The sequence below is a fragment of the Camelus bactrianus genome, chromosome 12 (genome assembly GCF_048773025.1).
Source record: "Camelus bactrianus isolate YW-2024 breed Bactrian camel chromosome 12, ASM4877302v1, whole genome shotgun sequence".
Lineage (NCBI taxonomy): Eukaryota > Metazoa > Chordata > Mammalia > Artiodactyla > Camelidae > Camelus > Camelus bactrianus.
In genome coordinates this window covers 12,338,099-12,359,607 of record NC_133550.1, presented here as the reverse complement: position 1 = coordinate 12,359,607, position 21,509 = coordinate 12,338,099, and the positions used below count along the sequence as shown (strand labels likewise).

The 21,509-nt window shown below is 37.1% G+C and overlaps 2 protein-coding genes and 1 long non-coding RNA gene across 6 annotated transcripts in view; 1 reads left to right on the top strand and 2 right to left on the bottom strand.

Moving 5' to 3' along the window:
- LOC141579365 (uncharacterized) overlaps positions 1–21,509 on the bottom strand; it is a 441,343-nt gene that overhangs the window by 351,752 nt on the left and 68,082 nt on the right. For all 4 annotated transcript variants that reach the window (XR_012510570.1, XR_012510571.1, XR_012510569.1 and 1 more), the window contains exon 2: positions 12,265–12,465. This is a non-coding gene — a long non-coding RNA (uncharacterized LOC141579365). The remainder of the gene's footprint in view (positions 1–12,264; positions 12,466–21,509) is intronic.
- On the bottom strand, positions 7,195–9,441 carry LOC105068526 (olfactory receptor 6C2-like). Its single transcript, XM_010954409.3, is given in 2 exon segments — positions 7,195–7,433; positions 7,436–9,441. Coding segments are annotated over 2 exon segments (948 nt in total). The 5' UTR covers positions 8,145–9,441.
- On the top strand, positions 20,041–21,508 carry LOC141579505 (olfactory receptor 2AP1). The gene has a single exon (XM_074375923.1). It carries the CDS (start codon positions 20,579–20,581, stop codon positions 21,506–21,508), a length of 930 nt encoding a protein of 309 aa, XP_074232024.1. The 5' UTR covers positions 20,041–20,578.

Here is a 21,509-nt window from a genome sequence, read left to right as displayed (position 1 = left end):
ATTTAAGAGGCAAAACACCTGCTTATTTAGGAGAGTGGGAAGGTAAAAATTTAGAGCAAGAAAGAGGCCAGATCATAAAGGTGTTTATTACAAAGTGTGGAGTTAGCTGGATATTCGTGAGCCAAGAGACGTTTAAGAAAGGAGGTGATGTTACCAGCATTGTCTGGAAGGAGGTCGAGCACGGGCACTGCTCTTCACTGTGGAGTGCTGGAGACCATCCTTCTATCAGTGTCAATAATTTTTTATTCTCCTTTCCTCTTTCATTTATTTTTCAGCTGTAGGCCACTGCAACTTCCACCCTCCCATAAAGAAAAAAGGCTTTACATTTGATCCACTTTTCTCCAAATGAGGTGAAAATTCTCAAGATTTTGTCAACTTACACATTTGTTTTCTAGAAGTTATGGTTAGGTTTCTAAAGGAAAGGTTAGAATCCTCTCACTTCTCCTATTGGTGCTTTTCATAAGCTGACATTTTTTAAGGTAATGAGTCATCGACTCTTCCTCTTTGCTAGTCTCTGATAATTCTTTTTCTATTGTAATTTTATTTTCATCTTTTTGCTTATTTTGTTAGGTATTATAAAGGACAAATTCTGTGATATAACTTCATTCGTTTAACTTGTTCCCAAATTTTTGCTTTTTTTAAAACATAAGCCATGGATAACTATTTCATAAAGTGGAAAAGAATATAAGGTATTCATACAGTTCTATATCTAGAATGTTCCAAATTATGAGTCTTTGCAGCCAACTCTACCTACCCTACCAAGACTACCCTATCAATAACTCTACACACGGAGTCAAGGTAAGAGCAAATTCAATTTGAATCAGCGTCAATGGAACAGGACATTTCGGAAATCTGAGTACTTGTACTTTGTTTGCTAATATCCTAATTCATTGCAGAATGCTGATTACTGTTTGGGGTACAAATAGAACATCATCTGATGTGTTCACCCCTTTTATATGTGGTAATAACATTGAATGGAATAATGCTCCTCAAGCACTTTAGGAACAAACTGTATTAGACTGATCATGAGAGCAAACTCCCAGAACCCCAGAAAGCATTGAAGAGTGTGTAATATTTTTATTAAATGGCCTTTTATATAAAGCCATTGCTGTTTTGAATATCTAGGTTTCTTGGTGGATAAGCTAGAGATTAGTGATGACTTTCAATTTATTCCAACTTCACTGAACTGTTAATTAATAGAGAAATGTTCTTAAACAATCACACCTGAATCATTAAGTTCCCCTAAATCCACATTGCTACCAAAACCTATGATGAAGTGGGAGACAACGCCACATGGTGGTTGAAAATACAGGCTTTCGTTCAAATCCCAGATACTCAACCTTCTACCCAAGTCTCCTTGCAACACTTTTTCACCTCTCTAACGCTTACTTTTCTCAACTCTAAAATGTGGATAATAATAGTGTCTATCTTATAGGTTAGCTTTGAGCATCAAATGACATCGTAAGTATTAAAAAAATTAAAGCCATTATTTATTGTTTAATAAATGATATCCATTATAACAGTATGGTAATAATAACCAATGTCCTTTTCAAGAAAGTCAGGTTTAACTGGTAGGAATAGGTATTAAATTGTTCAGTTTAACCTAAAGGGGACTGTAAAAATGTTGGCCATTCTACTTGCCACAAGGCCAGCTTGTTTCCATTCCTCTTCTGTCCAGCTGCATCCTTAGACAGCCAGGTCAGTGAAGGTCTAACCCGCACTTCAGATAAAGCCAATCAGAACATCCGGCAGCGGACTGTTAGGACTGGGCTACTGCCAACTCCCTGTGCCCCAGACACCAAGTATGCTGAGAAGAAGAAGACTAGTTGTATAAGTCAAAGTTCAAGAATATGAGCCAGGGCTCCACCCAGACTTCATAATAAAAGCATTTTGAAATGAAATCAGGAGGGAACGTGTCACCTTCTACAAGAGCTTGTCCAGAAGACAAAAGAAAAAGACAAGTCATGCTCTTCAGAAGCTGTCCACCTGGCTATCTTTATGTTAATATTGACTTGGAATGTAACCCAAGTCACAGAAAAGCAAAGGAATGAGTTTACTAATTCTGCAGCTGAACCTTTAGAGCATTCAGGGTCTAAATATATAAGTTGGTGGGTTTCATCCTCCTGTCACCGCTGTTGACAGAATCAAAAGAAACAGCTCTACAGCCTAGTACTCCCAGGATAGTATCAGCAGGACTGGGGTGAGGGGAGAATAAAAACAAGTGAGACCGGACCTACTGCACCAAGTGTTCACTCCTCTCTCCTCTCTCCCTGAGCCCCCAGAGGTTGTGGGCTTATGAATTATAAATCTAAACGCAAAGCCACTTCTTGCAAAGAGTTTAAAATAAAATTCAAAAGGGAAGGAGAGAATTTTTTAAGAAGTCAGGCAAGGTAACAACAGTTCTATAATGATTTGGGTTTTCCAGCCTAAGGATCATCTTTGTCATTTCTTTAGATTCACCCAGAACGTCACAAACCAGGGCTTAAGCTTCAGCCCATACATATCACTAGACAGTATCGCTGAAGCTCTGCAGGGGTTATGAGTTCAGAAGCCACAGTAACCACCCATCTGAGGAATACAGCCACTGTGAAGTGGGGGCTGGGTGGGGAGCAAGATTACACACAAGACAACAGAGGAAGGGAAGAATTATAGGAACAGAAACATCAAGAATTTAACAACAAGTTTATACTGTAGAGCATAGGGAACTATATTCAATATCTTATAGTAACTTACGGTGAAAAAGAAGATGAAAACAAATATATGTTCACGTATGACTGAAGCATTATGCTGTACACCAGAAATTGACACACTGCAAACTGACTATACTTCAATAATATATATATATACACACACACCAAATATATATATATATATTTTTGTTATGTATATATACCAAAAAAATTATGTAAGTATAATTTACTCAAAAAGATACAAATGATACTGGTAACATGAAAGACAAAACATTATAAAAAATAACTAGGAAAAAATATGGCTGCAAAACCTAATAAGTGAAATAAAGATGAGGCTAATACCAAGAGAGAAGGAACTAAAACATTCATTAAAACTAAGCTAGAAGACCAGACCTGATAAGGAGGGAGGGTATAGCTCAAGTGGTAGAGAGCGTGCTTATTAGCATGCACAAGGCCCTCCGTTAAAGTAAAACAAATAAATAAATAAAATAAACCTAGTTACCTCCCCCCCAAAGAAAATCAGACCTGATAAACTCTCCCATAAAGCAACAGAAAACAATAAAGATATTAGATAGATAACATAAAACAATAATGATATTAAATTAGGTAGGTAGGTAGATAGATAAATAGGCACCAAAAGACCATTGTAGATGCCCAAATCCAGAGAATAAGCATTGCAGGTGAAGAGAAGAGAAAAAATGAAATAATAATACATTTCCTATACTAGAGAAAGGTGGGTATGTCTGAGTATGCTGAGACAAGCTAGATAGAGAAAATTTACACCTCAAGAAACCAGACATTTAAATGTGATAGTAAAATAAAAGAATGGCTTAGAAGGCTTACTGCACAAAGAACAAATTCAAAACACTTTTAAAAGAAATACTCAAATAAAAGGATAAATAAACAGAAGGATGATGCAAATAATATGAAACATAAAAATTACAATATAACATATTAATTACATGATGTGTATTTTTAACTTTTAAAAAAGGGAGACTCAAAGATGAATAAAAGAAAATCTATATTCAAAGCAGAACTAAAATTCTAGAAAACATGTAAACAGTGGGGTTGCAAAGAAAGTCCAAAGTAACGTACAGAAACGGTAATATATTTGTTGTGATCCAAGAAAGAAATAGAAATGCCTAAGTTTAAGAAATCAGTAGATGAAAATAAACAAAACTGAATCTTAAGGTATCCATCCTAAAAATAAAATATAATTTACAACTCAACAAAACAAAAAGTATCCACCCAATGAGAGACAGGAAAAGATTTTTTAAAGTAGTAACCAGTGGAAAAAATGGCATATATAGAATAAGATGGTAGACATCAGTCCTATTATATAACAGTCATCATGGAAAGAACATATCAGTGAATCCCATAATGAAAGACACAGAACTCAAACTGGGTTAAAAGCAATAACAAATAAATTCAGGAATGTATTGTATATAATAGACACACTTAAGTCTATTTTACCAAAAATATAAATTTTACTTTCATGTATTCTGGTAATTAAGGGTTAGAACTGAAAATAGCACTTTGGTTCTACAGAAGGAGTTAGAAGTTACTATTAAAGTTTCAGAAGTTTGTTTAAAAATAAGACATTTTAATCAAAATGCAAAATTTCATTCACACCTATTTGTATGCTAAAGCAGTCATTTGCTTGAATGTAACTAATTGATGAAATGGAATGGACAGAAAGTGTTAATTTGGTGCTTTGTTTGTCTAGAGCCCAGGATTTCCTACCACATACCACTAAGGAAATACCTGAACTTCACTCATCACAATGAGTAAATGATAGATAAATACCATCCCTCCCAAAAAAAGACTAACTGACCTGATTGCAGGGTGCTCTGTAAAATTATTTAGATGATTTTCTGAAGGACACCTGCTTTTACCATCTCTTTAATCAATATAGAAATTTCTTTCGCCCCTACTATCCTTCATGGATTTACACTGACCACATGTCTGAGTCAGGGGAGGTCAGAGGTGCCCATGTGATGCACTCATCCCATTGCCACGGTCCTAATGGTAGCAGTTGCTTATTGGGAACATCCCATATGAACAGTAGAAATATTTCACATGCTTAAAACATCTAGTTCCAAAATACATTCAGAGTAGCAGCTACAACCACTTGGATATATAAAATGCCCATAAATATTTTGACTATCAGCCCATTGCTGGAAGGCTTTGTGAAAACAGGTGCACAAAACTGCAGACGGTCCAAAATGCTGACAAACATCAGTTAATTTCAAGGACCCCAGTGGTGGGGGCCATTCTTGACTGACATCGTAAATCTTGCAACTTTATTTCTACTCCACTTTGATGATCAAAAGCAAATTATAAGCCCAGCCAAGTTAAAGAGAGAGAAAAGAAATCGTGTGCCCTGATGGAGACACTGACACTGTTGTTTTCTTTCAAGATTTTTTGAACATATTGTACCTACAGAAAGGAAAAAAAATCTCAAAATTCTAAAGCCTAAGGCTTCTCACCCAGGTCTCTCAAATGACCAGCACAGCTTCCCTGGCCTCACAAGACCAACCGTGTCCTGCCAGGTCCCTGCGGCCCACCACCCAGGCAAAACACTCTATCTTATTTGTTAGTATCTGTTGCTGTGTAGCGTTGTCACCCCAAATTTTAGCGGAAAAGATAAATTTTTATCACTATAGTTCTGAGTGGAGACAGGACAGCTAGATGGCTCTCACATGGGCCTTTCATTTAGTTGCAATTGTAGGTGACGGCATTTGGAATCATGTAAAGGCTCAACTGAGCTGATGTCCAAGATGACTTTAGGTCACAGGTCACTACAGCTAAGACGGCTGAATGAGACGGGGGCTAACCAAGTCTCTCTCTCTCTACTCGCCTCTGCAAGGCTAGCTTGGGTGTCCTCGTTGCATGGCAATCTCACAGTATTTGAACTTTTGTTGTTGTTGGGAGGTGGGGAGTAATATTTTTTTTTTTAATGGAGGTACTGGGGACTGAACCCAGGACCTTGTGCGTGCGGGGCACGCGCTCTACCACTGAGCTATGCTCTCCCTCCTGAACTTTTTCATGACTCCTGGATCCCCACAGAGCACATGTTCCAAAAAAAAAAAAAAAAAAAAAGGGAGAAGCTACAAGTCTCCAATGATCTAATCTCTGAAGTGGCACAACTTCACTTCTACAACTAAAGTCAAATTCAAGTCAGAGAGCCAGTCAAGATCAAAAGGGAGAGGAAAGAAACTACCCCCCACAGTCATGAAGCTGAAAAGGACCTCAAGGGCCACCAGGGCCAAGAGGCAAAGCAGCCGTCTACAGTCAGTCCTTCCTCCCACAGCTCTGCCTTTTCTAGAATCTCAGCCCCTCTGACCCTCATTGTTTCAAACACAGTCTGATTGTAAGTCAATAACTTTTGTGTTTTATTCATATTTGCTGGTTGTTTTGAGATAATTACAGACATATCTCAGAGCTATTATGGGTTCAGTTCCAGACACAATAAAGCAAATATCACAACAAGGTGAGCCACAGAAATGTTTTGGTATCCCAGTGAATATTAAAGTTACATTTACACTTTACTGTAATTTAAGTTTGTAACAGTACTATATCTAAAACACCAATGTACTATCTTAATTTAAAAATACTTCATTGCTAAGAAATGCTAACTATCATCTGAGAACAAAGGGTTGCTACAAACTTTCAATTTGTAAAAAATGCAGTATCTGCAAAGCATCAAGTCACCTTTCTCTCATCTACTAGTTGAGTGACCTTGGGTTAATTATTTAATCTCTCTGTACTCCATTTCCTAATCTACAGAGTCAACAGGAATACTGCATCATAGGGTTACTATGAGGTCTAAGCGAGATAAACCACATAACACATTTACAATAGTACATACTTCAGCACAGATGTGAAGTATATTAAAATAAGGTATGCCTGTAGTCAGAAGAGGAAGTTTATCGACTATCATTAAAGACCACTTGGTTATGCTTTTATTTATGTTGTGTTTTTTGGCATATGTTTGGCATATTAGGAGAGGCAAGGAATATTATTATAATTTTGTGAAAATCCATATATTTATTGTGAGGCAGTATTAAAAAGTTGGATTTGAAGATAAAGGCAGCTTATATTTTCCTAAGAAACAATGTCTTTATCCTCTTTTTTGTTTTTTGTTGTTTTGTTTTTATCCTCTTGAAAAGGGAAAGTACTTTGAAAGAGGCTGTGTTACCAAGAGGAAAGAACAGATTCAATACACAAGATTAATGAATAATGTGTATTTGATAAAACTAAAAAAAGAAACTGATTGAAATGTAGATTAGAAAGACAGAAGTTTCAGAAAAGTAGAGAACTACCTATCTGCGTGATGCTAGGTCCCTCACGGTTCTTTCTTAGACTTTCTTCTCAACTCCCAAGTTGCTCCTCTGCATTAGAAGACCACATCCACAACAGCCATGCCTCAGTTTCCACCCATATGCTGCTAACTTATTGTTTTCATTTGAATTCCCAATATGAAAATTGAAATATATTTCAATTAATATTTCTTTGAAAGAAATGCAAGTCTTTTCAAGATGTCATGGAAAGATTGCTTTACTTGTTTATTTCTCAGGGTATAAATGAAGGGGTTCAACAAAGGAGCAACAGATGTCGTGAGCAGGGAAATTCCCTTATTAAGGGCCACTTCATCCTTAGCTGAAGGTTTGATATACATAAAAATGCAGCTGCCATAGGTCATGGAAACCACAATCATGTGGGAAGAACACGTGGAAAAGCTTTTTTCCTTTGCTGAGCAGAGGGTAATCTTAGGACCATCCTGATGATGTGTATGTAGGGCAGAATTACACATACAAGGGTCATTATGAAGGTCAACACAGCACAGAGTATAACCAGCTGCTCTATGAACCATGTATCTGAACATGAATTCTTCAGTATTGGAGAAGCATCACAGAAAAAATGGTCAATAACAGAGTCACAGAATTCCAGGCGGAGACTCAGGCCAAGGGGCGGGAGAATAATCAATAAGCCAGATACGCAACAACAGACGATGAGATTCCTGCGGACTCTGCTGTTCATGATGGTCACGTGGTGCAGGGGTTTGCAGATGGCCACGTAGCGGTCATAGGACATCACAGCCAAGAGGAAAAATTCTGTAGCTCCAAAGAGGACAATAAAAAATATTTGGCTGAAGCAGGCATTGATGGTGATGGTTTTGTCCCCACTTGATATGATGTAGAGGTACGTGGGGACACAGGCAATTGTAAATGAGATTTCTAAGAAAGAAAAATTTTGAAGGAAAAAATACATAGCTGTTTTTAAATGAGAATCCACCAAGATGGGGGAAATTATGGTCAGATTCCCAATTACACTTAACATATATGTGATCAACAGAAAGCTAAAAGCCAAAATCTCTAGTTGTGGATCATTCGTCAAACCCAGGATGATGAACGTTGTTACTGCCAAACGGTTTCTCATCACTGTCTTCATACTATTGCCATTGGTTCAAGACTGCTTCACATAAAAGGCATAGAAATTAGATCTGAAGAGCAATGTCAAAATATGACAGAAGCAGACCGCATCTATAATACCAAGCAAACCCAGTCACATGCATGTCCTTCTGGAATTTAATAATCAGATTTTGATGAGATAATTCCCTCAAATCCACTGAAATGTGCCACAGGGAGCTTAAGCTTTGGGGAAATTTCTTTTTAAAATTACTGCTACTAAAATTGTTTTAAATATTCTAGGATCTCCCAACTCATAGCACTATTTCTAATTCTCTTTTTTTTAAGTCCATACTTCGGTTGAGACATCTCCTATTGGATCAGAAGTTGGCCACTTTTTAGCTATACTTTGATGGGTCATTGAGTCTATTTATTCCAAAGCATTTGTACTCAAAAGCTAAATCCTAAAATTCGTTTGCTTTAAGTTGTGGTGCCTGATAAAATGCAAATATATGGAAGATAGCATTATGCCCTAGGTGCAGAATCTCTCCAGATCTTTCCTCCAGTGAACGAAGCATTATTTAAAGGTCAAGTTAGATTTCTCCCAGAAAATAGTCATTCAATGGCCCCTTTCTCCGGACTTTTTCTAAGTTCCTCTTATTTCCTTTTTTTCTATCTCTGTTCTCCGCAGAGAACTTTATTAATGCATGACTATTTTAATACAATTTGAAGAAAACATGGGTAAAAATGGATAAATAGCTGAAGGATATCAAGATATACTTTGCTTTCCCTCCTTCATGACAGCAGAAGTGTGATGCATGTTTCACAGGGGCTAAATCTATGGACCTTGGAACAGTTTGTCTGGGATCAAATCATGTCTCTCTCATCTACTAGCTGAGTGACCTTCGGCAAATTATTTAATCTCTCTGTACTCCGTTTTCCTAATCTGTGAAGTGGAGTCATCAGGAATACTGCATCATAGAGTTACTGTGAGGTTTAAATGAGATAAACCACGTAGCATGTTTACAATAGTACTTAGGACATGATTAATATTATACTTTTTTTCTGAAGCCAATCTTTCTCATAATCTCAAGAGGGCATTTAGCTCCACTAGGAGCACCTCCCTCTCTCTCTCTCTATCTCTCAGCATCATCAATTTCTTCCACTTTTCTAGACGTACTTCATCATCATCCAAACATTCTCTGGTATGACTCTATACTTAAAAAAACAATAAAAATACTCATAGGGAGTGACACGTCAATCACTACACTCTTTTATATAGTTTTTACTTTAGGAAACATGTTAATCTGCATATTCAAAAATAAAATATATCTTCCAAACAGATAATTGACCTCTTTATTAATATAATTTCTATCTACTCAGTTCATCTTTCAATGTGATATTAAGACCACTGCCCAAGAGTATGGTTACTCAAGATCTGGGCATTAGCCCCATAATAATAGTTATATTGGTCTACTCAGCTATTTATCTTCATTCAATGTTCTCTCTTCATTCAATGTTCCAGGCCTCCACTGCTCAATGCAGTAGCTATCAGCTATATATGGCTATTGAACACTTGAGATGTGGCTGGTTCAAACCAAGGTGTGTTATAACCATGAAATACACATCAGATGTCAAGACTTAGAAAACAAATATATAAAATATACCATTTATAATTTTATACTGAATACATGTTGAACTGTTAATATTTTAGATATATGGAGGTAAATAAGATACATTATTTAAAATCAAGATCACCTGCTTCTTTTTACCTTTTGAATGACATGACCAGAAAACTTTAAATTGCAAATGTGACTCACATTTTATTTCTGTTGCACTGTACTGTTCTAGGTTTTCAAGTTCTTTCACATTGGGGAATTTTGAAAAAAGGATCTCCTAAGACAAATTAATTTGTTTTCTAAATGGCTTTCACGCTTTTGTAATATAACCCTCAAATAACTTTGAAGTGTATGCTCCCTGACACTGAAAAAAATGAGGCTTTTTTTTGTCTTTGTGAGGTGAAAAGTATCAACTCCCACCAGGTACAGACTTACTGCTGTACATTGCCAGGTAACAGACATTGTGAAAGAAAAAGGGACATTAACCTGGATTTATGAGACAAATAGTTTGCAAAGAGGTGATACAGGTACTGAAAGATGGGGGGATATTAAAAATGGAGTGTTTACTAATGGTAATTGAGATATATAAGATATAAATACATAGATAGAGACAAAATAGATAAATGAGAGACAGAGACGGACAAAGAAAGAGAAAGTGAGGTAGATAGTAAATTAGGAGTTTGGGATCGGCAAATACAAACTACCATGTACAGAACAGATACACATCAAGGTCCATCTGTATAGCACAGGGAACTATAGTCAATAGCTTGTAATAACCTATACTGAAGAAGAATATGTATATATAGCTGTATCACGATGCTGTACATCAGAAACTAATACACATTGTAAATCAACTATACTTCAATAAAAATAAAAAATTAAAAAAAGACCGGCAGAGAGAAATTAGGAAAGGGCTTCCTGTGTGTCAGTCAGACCACGGCACGTGGTGTTGCACCAGCTTAACGATGCATAAAATGCGTCCTGCCCACGTTTCCAACTGGTGAAGATTCATGAGCTCTATAAATAACCTCAGAAATAACTGGATTTCTCAATAAAATATCAAAAACAAATAAATATTGAAAAAAATAATCATTTTTTTTACTAGAGTGAAACATAATCACAAACGCCTTCTCTATAAATTATTTGCTGAAACAGGCCTGGCTTGAAAACACCCCAGTACTTACCTCTGACATTCTTCATCGTTTCACCAGGAGGCTACACCTCAAATGACCACAGTGAGCTTCACAGTTAAACAAAAAGTTACTAGTAGGATCGTCTAAGTGCATTCCCAGCCCCTTGCCCCTGGGAAGCTACAGTCACCATATATATACACATGGTTTCTAAACATATAATACCATCCTACTCTAAAATTAAGATATACTTCTGTGCACTCTGGATAACTGAAAGGAAGATAAAGTCCAAAGGGCAAGGAGGAGTTAGGAAGACACTCTGGCTCTGCGAAAGTGAATGTTCTGATTTTCTCTGCTCGAACAGGTTTTTACATTTATGACCCTATTTATTTCCTTCATTTCCAACAGGTGTGCACAAAATAGGTGTGAATAAAAAATTCCTCGGAGGACCTGATTCAAAACCCTCCATTGAATTAAAAATATAATTTACTTTACAAAAAAAAAATCCTAAGCCAAGAAATAAAGATAATTTCCTGAGAGAGAAAAAGATGCAGCAGTAGTAACAAGCTCAGTCCAAGCATCAAAAGCACTAAGATTCCAGTGTCCCATCAGAAACCTGTTTCTAATTATTTGTTCACACATGGTTTATGCAATGCAACAAGATAGCCTTCTTATCTAAAATTACACCCATAACAATATTTAATATAGAAAATTCAAAAATAGATACAAAAACTGAAAAAAGAAAACCATAGAAACTGTAACATCCAGAATAAACATTATTATTTTGGTGTTTCTCCTTCCAAATATTGCCTACCGTTAACATGTGACTGCTGCACTATTACTAGTTTATTATAAAGGACACTTCTCTGGAACAGCCAAATGGAAGAGTTTCATAGAGCGCAGTATGGAGGATGGGGCAGCATGGAGTCTCCATGCTCAGCCCTCCCAGCATCTCGATGTGCTCCCCAATCTGGAAGTTCCCCTCACCTCCCTGTTCAAGAGTTTGTGTGGTAATCTCCCTCTCTCACTCACCCCGCCCCAGAGGCAGTGGACAGGGCTGACAGCTTCAGTCCTCTAGTCCTTTGGTCTTTCTAAAGATCAGCCCCATTCGGAGGCTACCTAGGGTCCCCACCCTAAGTTTCCTTATGAGCATAAACACAAGGTAACAAAAGACACCCCTATCAATCAGAAGATTTCAAGAGTTTTAGGAGCGCTGTGCCAGGAACAGGGACAAAGACCACATACTTCCTATGACATATATATTTACAAAGTGCAGGTGCAGCAAGAGAGCAGTAAGCTTTTCACTATCTTTCTCTTAATCAATAGAACAAGCAGAAAAAGAAATGAGCGTGTGCAATGAAGACCTGATCACTATAGTATATAAGGAGAGTAACAGATATATGTAGAAACGCACCCAAAAGATGAAGAAGACACTTTTTCATTTTTTGCTTAAACAAGAGAACTATGTCTTCTCACAGTTTGGAAGCTAGAAGTCCAAGATCAAGGTGCCGGCAGGGTTCGTTTCTTCTGAATCCTCTCTCCTCTGGCTGTAGATGACCGTCTTCTCCCTGTGTCTTCACATGATGCTCCCTCTGTGCACCATCTGCCTAATCTCCTGTTTTTAGAAGGACACAGTTAAATTGGATTAGGGATCATGCTAATAATCTCATTTTAACCTATTACCTCTTTAAAGATCCTATCTTCAAATATAGTCACTTTCTGAAGTAATGGGGGTTAGGGTTTCAACATATGAATTTGAGGAGAATGCAGCCCAGCCAATAATAGGATCCTAGGGAAATGTACAGCCTGGAGTTTTGTGAGACTTCAAATTGCTGTTAGAAAATAACTGAAACATACCAAGAATAATATAAAGAAACACATGATGTACTGGAAGCTCAGCTTATTAAACATTTTTTTAACATTTTTATTGATTTATAATCATTTTACAATGTTGTGTCAAATTCCAGTGTTCAGCACAATTTTTCAGTTATTCATGGACATATACACACTCATTGTCACATTTTTTTCTCTGTGAGTTATCATAACATTTTGTGTATATTTCCCTGTGCTATACAGTGTAGTCTATTCTACAATTTTGAAATCCCAGTCTATCCCTTCCCACCCTCCACCCCCCTGGTAACCACAAGTCTGTATTCTCTGTCTGTGAGTCTATTTCTAATACAACACAAGTCCCTTGTATAAAGATCACGGCCATGATCTCCCAAGCTCCAGAAGTATCCTTACCTAGAGCTGAGCACTTCTGGTTTCCTTGTGTTCCTTTATACCTACATACCTGTGCAAATGCAAACTATATGTAAAACAGTTTGTATGTGTGTGTTTTAAACTTTGCATAAATGTTATCATTCTGTATGCTTTCTTTCCAATTTGTTCTATTGTGGTAAAATACACATAACATAATATTTACCATCTTAGCCTTTTTTAAATGTATAGCTCTTAAGTAATAAATACACTCCTAATGTTGTCCAACTATGATGCCCACCCATCTCTGTAACTCTTTTCATCCTGTAAAACTCAAACTCTATATCCATTTAACAATAATCCCCAGTTTCCCAATCCCCCAGCCCCTGGCAACTACCATTAATGCTTTGTTTTTATTATTTTGCCAACTTTAAATACCTCATGTAAGTGAAAACATACAGCACTTGTCTTTTTGGGACTGGCTTATTACACTTAGCATAATGTCCTCAAGATTCATCCATGTTGCACCGTATGTCAGAATTTTCTTCCTTTTTTTAATGTGTATTTTACCACAATTTTTTTAAATTAAGGGGAAAATTCATGCCACAAAAGAAGAAATGATAGAAATTAACTATCTCCATCTAAAGTTATACAAAGAATTTGATACACATATGTAATGAGTTGTGTATTACATTCATAGCAGCCTTATTTATAGTAGCCAAAACATGGAAACAGCCCAAATGCCTGTCAACAAGGGAAGCAATGAACACATTCTGGTATGTTCATACAATGGCAAACTAGGTAGCAACAAGAGCAGGCAATCCTGAGCTATACACAAATAAAGGACAAATCTCACAAACACAGTCCTGAGCAGTCTCATTGCTTGTATAGAAAAAATTAAGGAACAAAACTGAATGATAGAATTTGGAACGATTGCTAATTTGGTTAAACTATAAAGAAAAGTATAACTTTTCAACTATTACTGTTAAAGTCAGAAGAGTGGTTAACTTCAAGAGAGACAAGAATTTTAGTGGTTGGGAGAGGCACAAAAGGCACTTGTGGGGTCCTGGCAGTGTTCTATGCACTGCCCTTGGACTTTTTTTTTTTTTTTCCGTATTTCAAAATAAAAATAGCATAGGAAGCTTTTGATCTATGTGCCTCCAGGCAGTGCCTTGCACCAGTGACTAAACCAAAAAAAACCCTTTCCAGACTGAATTCTTACACCTGCTTTATTTCTTCACTTACTTCTCCTCATGCCTCTCTACATTAACAGCATCTACTTTTAGGGACCATCCAAAACAAAAGGTTCATGTGGGAAGTTAGCAACCTTATCTCTGACTGTTTGAGGTCCAGAACCAGTTGGTTTTGCAAAAACCTATGTTATCCCTAATGTCTGCAATCTCTTACTGTCTAATCTAGTTGCAAACCAACCACTTATTGCCCAAGTTCAAATGTTTCTTGAGACCATTAGCTAAACCCAGCAGAGAACATTGAACAAATACTGGCTCTTTTCAGCCATGCCAACCATGCCCCTCAGAGCCAGAGACTCAGCAGACTAGTCCCTGCAGTGAACAGCTTTATAAAACGTCATTTGTGTCAAATTAAGAATCTCCAACTCTGAGGTTGGAATATATTTTTCTTTACCACCGCCTACCCATCCACTGAGTTAATGTCACATATTTTCTTTTTTGTTATGACAGGACTTCACTTATAGTATGAACTTTTATATTAGTCTTATAAAAGGACAGACTGCTGAAAAAAAAACAAAACCTAAAAATATTGTGGCTGAAATAAGCCAAAAGACTATTTTTCTCCAAAATTCTAAAAAAAAAAAAAAAAAGTCAGCAAGCAATTCTCTTCCTCATAGTTAAAGGTTGGAGGCAAGAAAAATTATCAACAGCAGACATACCATAAAGAATAGGTAAAAGAAGTTCTTCAAACAAGAAGAAAATTACAAAATAACAAATCTTGGTGAAACAAGAAAGAAGAAAGAACAATGGATGGAGAAGAAATAAGGGTAAGTAAAATAGACTTTCCTTATTCTCTTGAGTTTTATAAATCACATGTGACGACTTAAACAAAAATTAACACCATCTGATACTGAAGACAATGATATTTAAAAGTGGGGTGGGTAAACTGATCTAAACAGAAGTAAGATTTCCACATTTCACCTGAAATGCTAAAACATCTATGCCAGTAGACTGTGATAATATACGTATGTTGTAATACCCAGAGCAACCACTAAGAAAATCAAAGTGATACAATCAAAAATACTGAATTAGGGTGGGGCGGTATAGCTTAGTGGTAGAACATGTGCTTGGCATGCACAAGGTCCTGGGTTCAATCTCCAGTACCTCCTGGGGTTTGGAGGGAAAAAACCAAATAAATAAATAGTATTTCTTAAAAAATACTAAATTAATGAATTAGTCAAAATGGAATCCTAAAGCATGTTCAAACAACCTACATATGTCCAAAAAAAGAGAGAAAAACAAAGGAAATAAACAGAAACAAATAATAAAAAGACAGACAAATCTGAACACATAAATAATTATCTTAAATGTAAATGGTTTAAACACATCAGTTAAAAGGAAGAAATTGACAGAGTGAATTTATTTTTTAAAACAATCCAACTATATGATATTATTAGAAACTTGCTTCAAAATCAACAACATACTGAGGTTGAAAGTAAAAGGATAAAGAAAGCTATGCCATGAAAAATCAAGAAAAAAGCAGATATGGCTACATTAATATTAGATAAAGTAGACAGAAGCAAAGAAAATTACAAATGGGAAGCAAAGGGACATTTACATAATGATAAAAGGACTGCTCCATCAGGAACCCACCTTGCTTTATTTATTATCACATTTATGATGATCTCACTTATTTTACATTTACCTGTGCATTCATTTATTGTCCCTAGGCCATGTCTAGGCAAGGACTTCAGTGGTTTTGTTGACAGTCATATACTCAGCGCCCACAGCAGTAGCTGCACAGGGTAAGTACTCAATAAATATTTATTGAATGAATGAAAGTGTTATCCTATTATCCATCAAGATCTGCCCTTTAGATACAAGGCACTAATCATTATCAGCTCAAGTGATTTAAATACTTTAAACACTAATGTTATGAACTAAAATTTTCCAACATCAGATCAGAAATGACCAAAGGTTTTCTAATTCTTATTATAGCATCTCATGCACAAAACGTAAGTTCTACTATCTTCATCATAAATATACTAACTATAAAATCATCAAGCAAAAACTATTGACATTAGAATGCTTCCTGGAAAAAAGTCATCATTTCCAAAATAACATTCTTCCATCAGTCACAGTTACCTCAGTCATTTCCTTATCATGCAACCTAGGTACTTCCTAAACTTTAGAAAGAAGTGTAGATTTTCCATACTACTCAGCCACAAAAAAAGAACAAAATCTGCCATTTGCAGCAACATAAATAGACTTGGAGGACACTGTGCTAAGTGAAGTAAGTCAGACAAAGACAAATACTCTATGGTATCACTTTTACATGGAATCTAAAACATACAACAAACTAGAGAATATAACCAAAAAAAGAAGCAGACTCACAGATACAGAGAACAAACTAGTGGTTACCAGTGAGGAAAGAGGGGGAGGGAAAAAAGTATGGGTAGGGGAGCAGGAGGTACAAACTACTGGGTGTAAGACAGGCTCAAGGATGCACTGTACAACACAGGGAAGACAGCCAATAGTTTGTAATAACTGTAAATGGAAAGTAATCTTTAAAAAATTGTATTAAGAAGCCTCAACAAATTTAAGAGGACAAATTATTTCAAGCATCTTTTCTGACCACAATGCCATAAAACTAGAAATCAGCCACTGGGGGGAAAAATGAGAGAAAAACAACTGTATGGCGACTAAACAACATGCTACCAAAAAACCAATGGGTCAGTGATGAAGTCAAAGAAGAAATTAAAAATACCTTGAGACAAATGACAATGAAAACACAATTACACAAAATCTGTGGGATACAGTAAAAGCAGTCCTAAGAGGGAAGTTCATAGTGGTACAGGCCTTCCTCAAAAAACAAGAACAATCTCAATTAAACAATCTAACCTACCACCTAAAAGAATTAGAAAAAGAACAAACAAAACCTAAAGCCAGCAGAAGGAAAGAAATAATAAAGATCAGGGAGGAAATAAATTCTTTTAATTTAAGGACTAAGATTTAAAATTGTATTAAATTTTTTAAACTTTTTAGAAAAAAGAAGTGTAGCCATAAAAAAAAGTGTAGCCTTTCCAAATAATTATCAAATAATTTCCTCCATGAATCACTTCCTAAGCAGATTTCCACCTCTTGCTCTCGTTTTATTTTATGTTGATCTTTGTTCCCAAATTCCAAGCCTGCCCAATTTGCAGCCTAGACTGGCTCATCAATGACCTGCCACTCAACTTACTTCCTCTCCCTCCCCTTTCTAAAGAAGAGATTCACTCTAACCCAAATAGAGCATTCGCAATCTGTCAGACTCAAGCAGTTTCCACTGGTAACTTTGGCTTTCTTGTCTGTAAACACAATTGAAAGAAACAACTGAACTATTGCCAAATACAGTTGTATAGTAATTCCCTCATTGGAGAAAAGAAAGTGGGAAACGTCTGTGAGGCACGTACTGTGTAGTTGGTACTTAGCAATTATAAGCCTATTTGAAGGGCATCATGGTCTCTATTTTACAGAAGAGGAAAGTGAGAACCAGAGAGATGGAGCTTCTTGTGTCACTCAAGGTGGAGGTGATTATTGTGTTAAATTTGGTGAGACCACGTTCGTTCTCTGGGCCCCACCACTGCTATGAGAATTATATGCAACCATGTATAAGGAAGCCATTTATAAGATATTTGTACAGTGGGTACTTTGTTCCTAACTCTGGCATTTTGCTCACTAGCATTGGTTCTTCTGATGCTTGAATTCTGTTGATAAACAGGTGATGAATCTGATAAATTAACTGCTATGAAGATGTCTTTGGGTAGCAAAGGGTTAGCCCTCCCAGGTAATATATACATATCTTAAGTTCTTCACTACCTTAAGCTGGAAATTTGCAAGTGTTTTCTCAGAAGAGACTCACAAGTCAAGTGGGATCCCACCCCCATCTCAAACTGAGCACTCCCCTTTTATACGTTCTATATTTCATTTATGCACACACTTCGAAAAATGAAAATCACTGCTTACTGTCTTCAGCCAGTAGTCTATAAACGGACTAATTACAACCAGGTTAACAATGTTTATCAAATGGGACTCTTCAGGACATTTGTGACCTGCAAACAGTTCCACCTAAGCTGTTGTTCTACAGCCAAGTCCAGCCCTGCCCACCCACGGGGAAAGGCAAATGTCAAGACTCCACAATCTTCCCTGCTCTGCAGCTACTGCCCACCCAACCTCACCTCCAAGCTAGTCTCTCTGGATCTCATCACTTAGCCATGTATTTAAAATTTGTTCCCAGAGTTGTTGACAAAGGACATTCATTAGCCTGTTCCAAACAAGAATCCCCAGGGCAACTTGTGCTTCCTCACTCAACTGACTCCCCCAGTGCAATCTCTCAATAGAGCAAATATAACCTTCGTCACTCTGGGTAAAGTACAGCTGAGGTGGGAGGGGGAGTTCATATTCTGCCTTCTGAGGTCATTAACATCATTTTTCCTAGAACAGAAAAATCCAGGGCAACTCTGCTCCTCAAAGTCCTTCTTTTAACCTTTATACTGGCTCCACTTTTAAAAGACAGGCTATCCAAAAACTCTGATGCAGTCCCAGTCTTAATGAGTGGAAAAACAGAAATGGGCAAATCCCCACTAAACTGGTAAGGAAGTGGAAAAGACTATTTCTTACCAAGAGAAGCCCTGGAAGTTTTTGTAACTTCTGTGAAATGCTGGATAGGACTTGGTGGCAGATAACATTGAAAATGCAATACATTTTATTTTATCTTATAATAATATAGTCTTATAATTTTATATACCTCTAAGAATATTTAGGACTAAAATCTCACTATAGCCATTCGGATAGTCAAGTGAGAAGGTATATTCCCTCTTTACAGCTTCATTGATTTTACCTCTCTGTGGCCGTAAAGCCTGAAACCAATGCAGATGTGAATATTCAACCTTTCCCTGAAGATTTCAGGTAGGTAACCAGGAGGGCAAGGGCATCCAGAGCACTGTGTAACTTCTCCCGGTCCCTGATTCCAACTGTGGACTGCATCCCACTAGTGGCTTATGGAATCAATTTAATGGGTTGCAATCAGCATTTGAAAAAAAATTTTTAGTAAAATAAGATTTAAAATACTATGTCGTACCACATGCAGTAATAAGGAATGTTCTGTAAAACCTTTATTTAAGTTAGACATATACAAGTTTTGCCAGAAAATGATACAAAATGCAGAATGCATTATGGTCAAAATGCTTGAAAGCAGCTGCCCTATAAATGTTTGTAAAAAACAATACATATAGAAAATCTTGAATAAGCCAGAAAGGATGCTCTCATATAATGTGATTCTTAAACAACATGAGCTCACAAATCAGTAGAGACTTGAAATGTTCTTGAAGTGCTTAAACGTGAAGACTCCTTAGAAAACCCTGGATCATAGTTTTTATATACTTTTCCTGTAAAATTTCTATACCCATATACCCAAAATGTTTTACACATGATTTAGTGGGTTCATAGATATGGTAAATCCAATCTAGAATTAACAGATCCCTAGTTTAGAACTCCTGCTTGAAATATTCTGAAGCTCCTAAAATTTCCTTGAAATGTAATAGCATCTGCCTGTCCTTAAAGGAAAGCAAAGTTCTAGATCTAAAGATTCTGAATGCATTTGTGTAAATGGAGATTTTTATTCTAATCTAATATTTGCTGAACTGTAGACAGGTATATGGAATGGTTCAAAGAACAGAAGACTTTTCAATCTAATACACAATCTTTGAATTCTAACAGACAGAGAAGGAGGGTCTGTTGAAGAAGAAGTGAGGAGCTGGTACTCTTGGCATCGAGGGAATTGAGGGAGTTGAACAGGAAGGAAAATGAGAGGCTGATATGATTGTATGAAAAATAAAAACAAAAATGGCAGAGAAGCGTAAGAAAACGAGCTCATCTAAGAAGAGTTAGGCAGGCAAAGGAAGCAGGGCAATAAGTGGAACCAGTGAGAAGTAAGGAAAGTGAATAAAGGGGAAAGAAAATTAGTAACTTCTGGAAGGAGACAGCTGTTGCAGGCATTCCTTTATTAACTCTTTTCAAAAACTATTTAAACATCATCTACGAAGCGATTATTTCATATTGGCACTGGGGAGAGTACATTTGGAGAAATCATAATAAGAACTTTCTATATAGGGCAAACAGGACTGGCAAGAACCCAACACCATTCAAATGGGCTGCTGGGCTGGGTCATGTCATCAGAGGAAAAGTTCATGGTCCCTCTCCTTTTGTTCTCTTCAGATTTCATGTCCCTTTCAGAATACCTCTTCCTTTCTCACCTTTTATTATTACCATTTTACCTTGAGACTCAAAATTTTTTAAGCAATGCAAAATAAAACCGTATTGACTGAGTTCATCCTGCTGGGTCTAACAGATGTCCCTGAACTCCAGATGGTGGTTTTCACCTTTCTGTTCCTTGCCTATTTGCTCAGCATGATGGGAAATCTGACGATCCTCATCCTCACCTTGCTGGACTCCCACCTTCAGACCCCCATGTATTTCTTTCTCCGGAACTTCTCCTTCTTAGAAATTACCTTCACAAACATCTTCATTCTTAGGGTCCTGATCAGCATCACAACAGGAAACAAGAGCATCAGCTTTGCTGGCTGCTTCACTCAGTATTTCTTTGCCATATTCCTTGGGTCAACAGAGTTTTACCTTCTGGCCGCCATGTCCTATGACCGCTATGTGGCCGTCTGCAAGCCCCTGCACTACACGACCACCATGAGCAGCAGAGCCTGCACCCAGCTGGCTCTCTGCTCCTGGCTGGCTGGGTTAGTGGTTATTATACCACCAACCACTCTGATGAGTCAGCAGGACTTCTGTGCCTCCAACAGGCTGAATCATTATTTCTGTGACAATGAGCCCCTTCGGGAACTCTCCTGTTCAGACACGAGCCTCATAGATAAGGTTGTCTTCCTTGTGGCCTCAGTGACCCTGGTGGTCACTCTGGTGCTAGTGATTCTCTCCTACACATTCATCATCAGGACTGTTCTGAAGCTCCCCTCTGGCCAGCAAAGGACAAAGGCCTTTTCCACTTGTTCTTCCCACCTGATTGTCATCTCTCTCTCTTATGGAAGCTGCTTCTTCATTTACATTAAGCCCACAGCAAAAGAAGTGGATTCATTCAACAAGGGAGCCGCTCTACTCATTACTTCAGCTGCACCTTTGTTGAACCCCTTCATTTACACCCTAAGGAACCAACAGGTAAAACAAGCCTTCAAGGATACAGTCAAGAAGCTTATGAAACTTTAAA

What these genes read in the sequence shown, in the direction of transcription:
- LOC141579505 (XM_074375923.1), top strand. Translation starts at nt 20,579, where the DNA reads ATGCAAAATAAAACCGTATTGACTGAGTTCATCCTGCTGGGTCTAACA.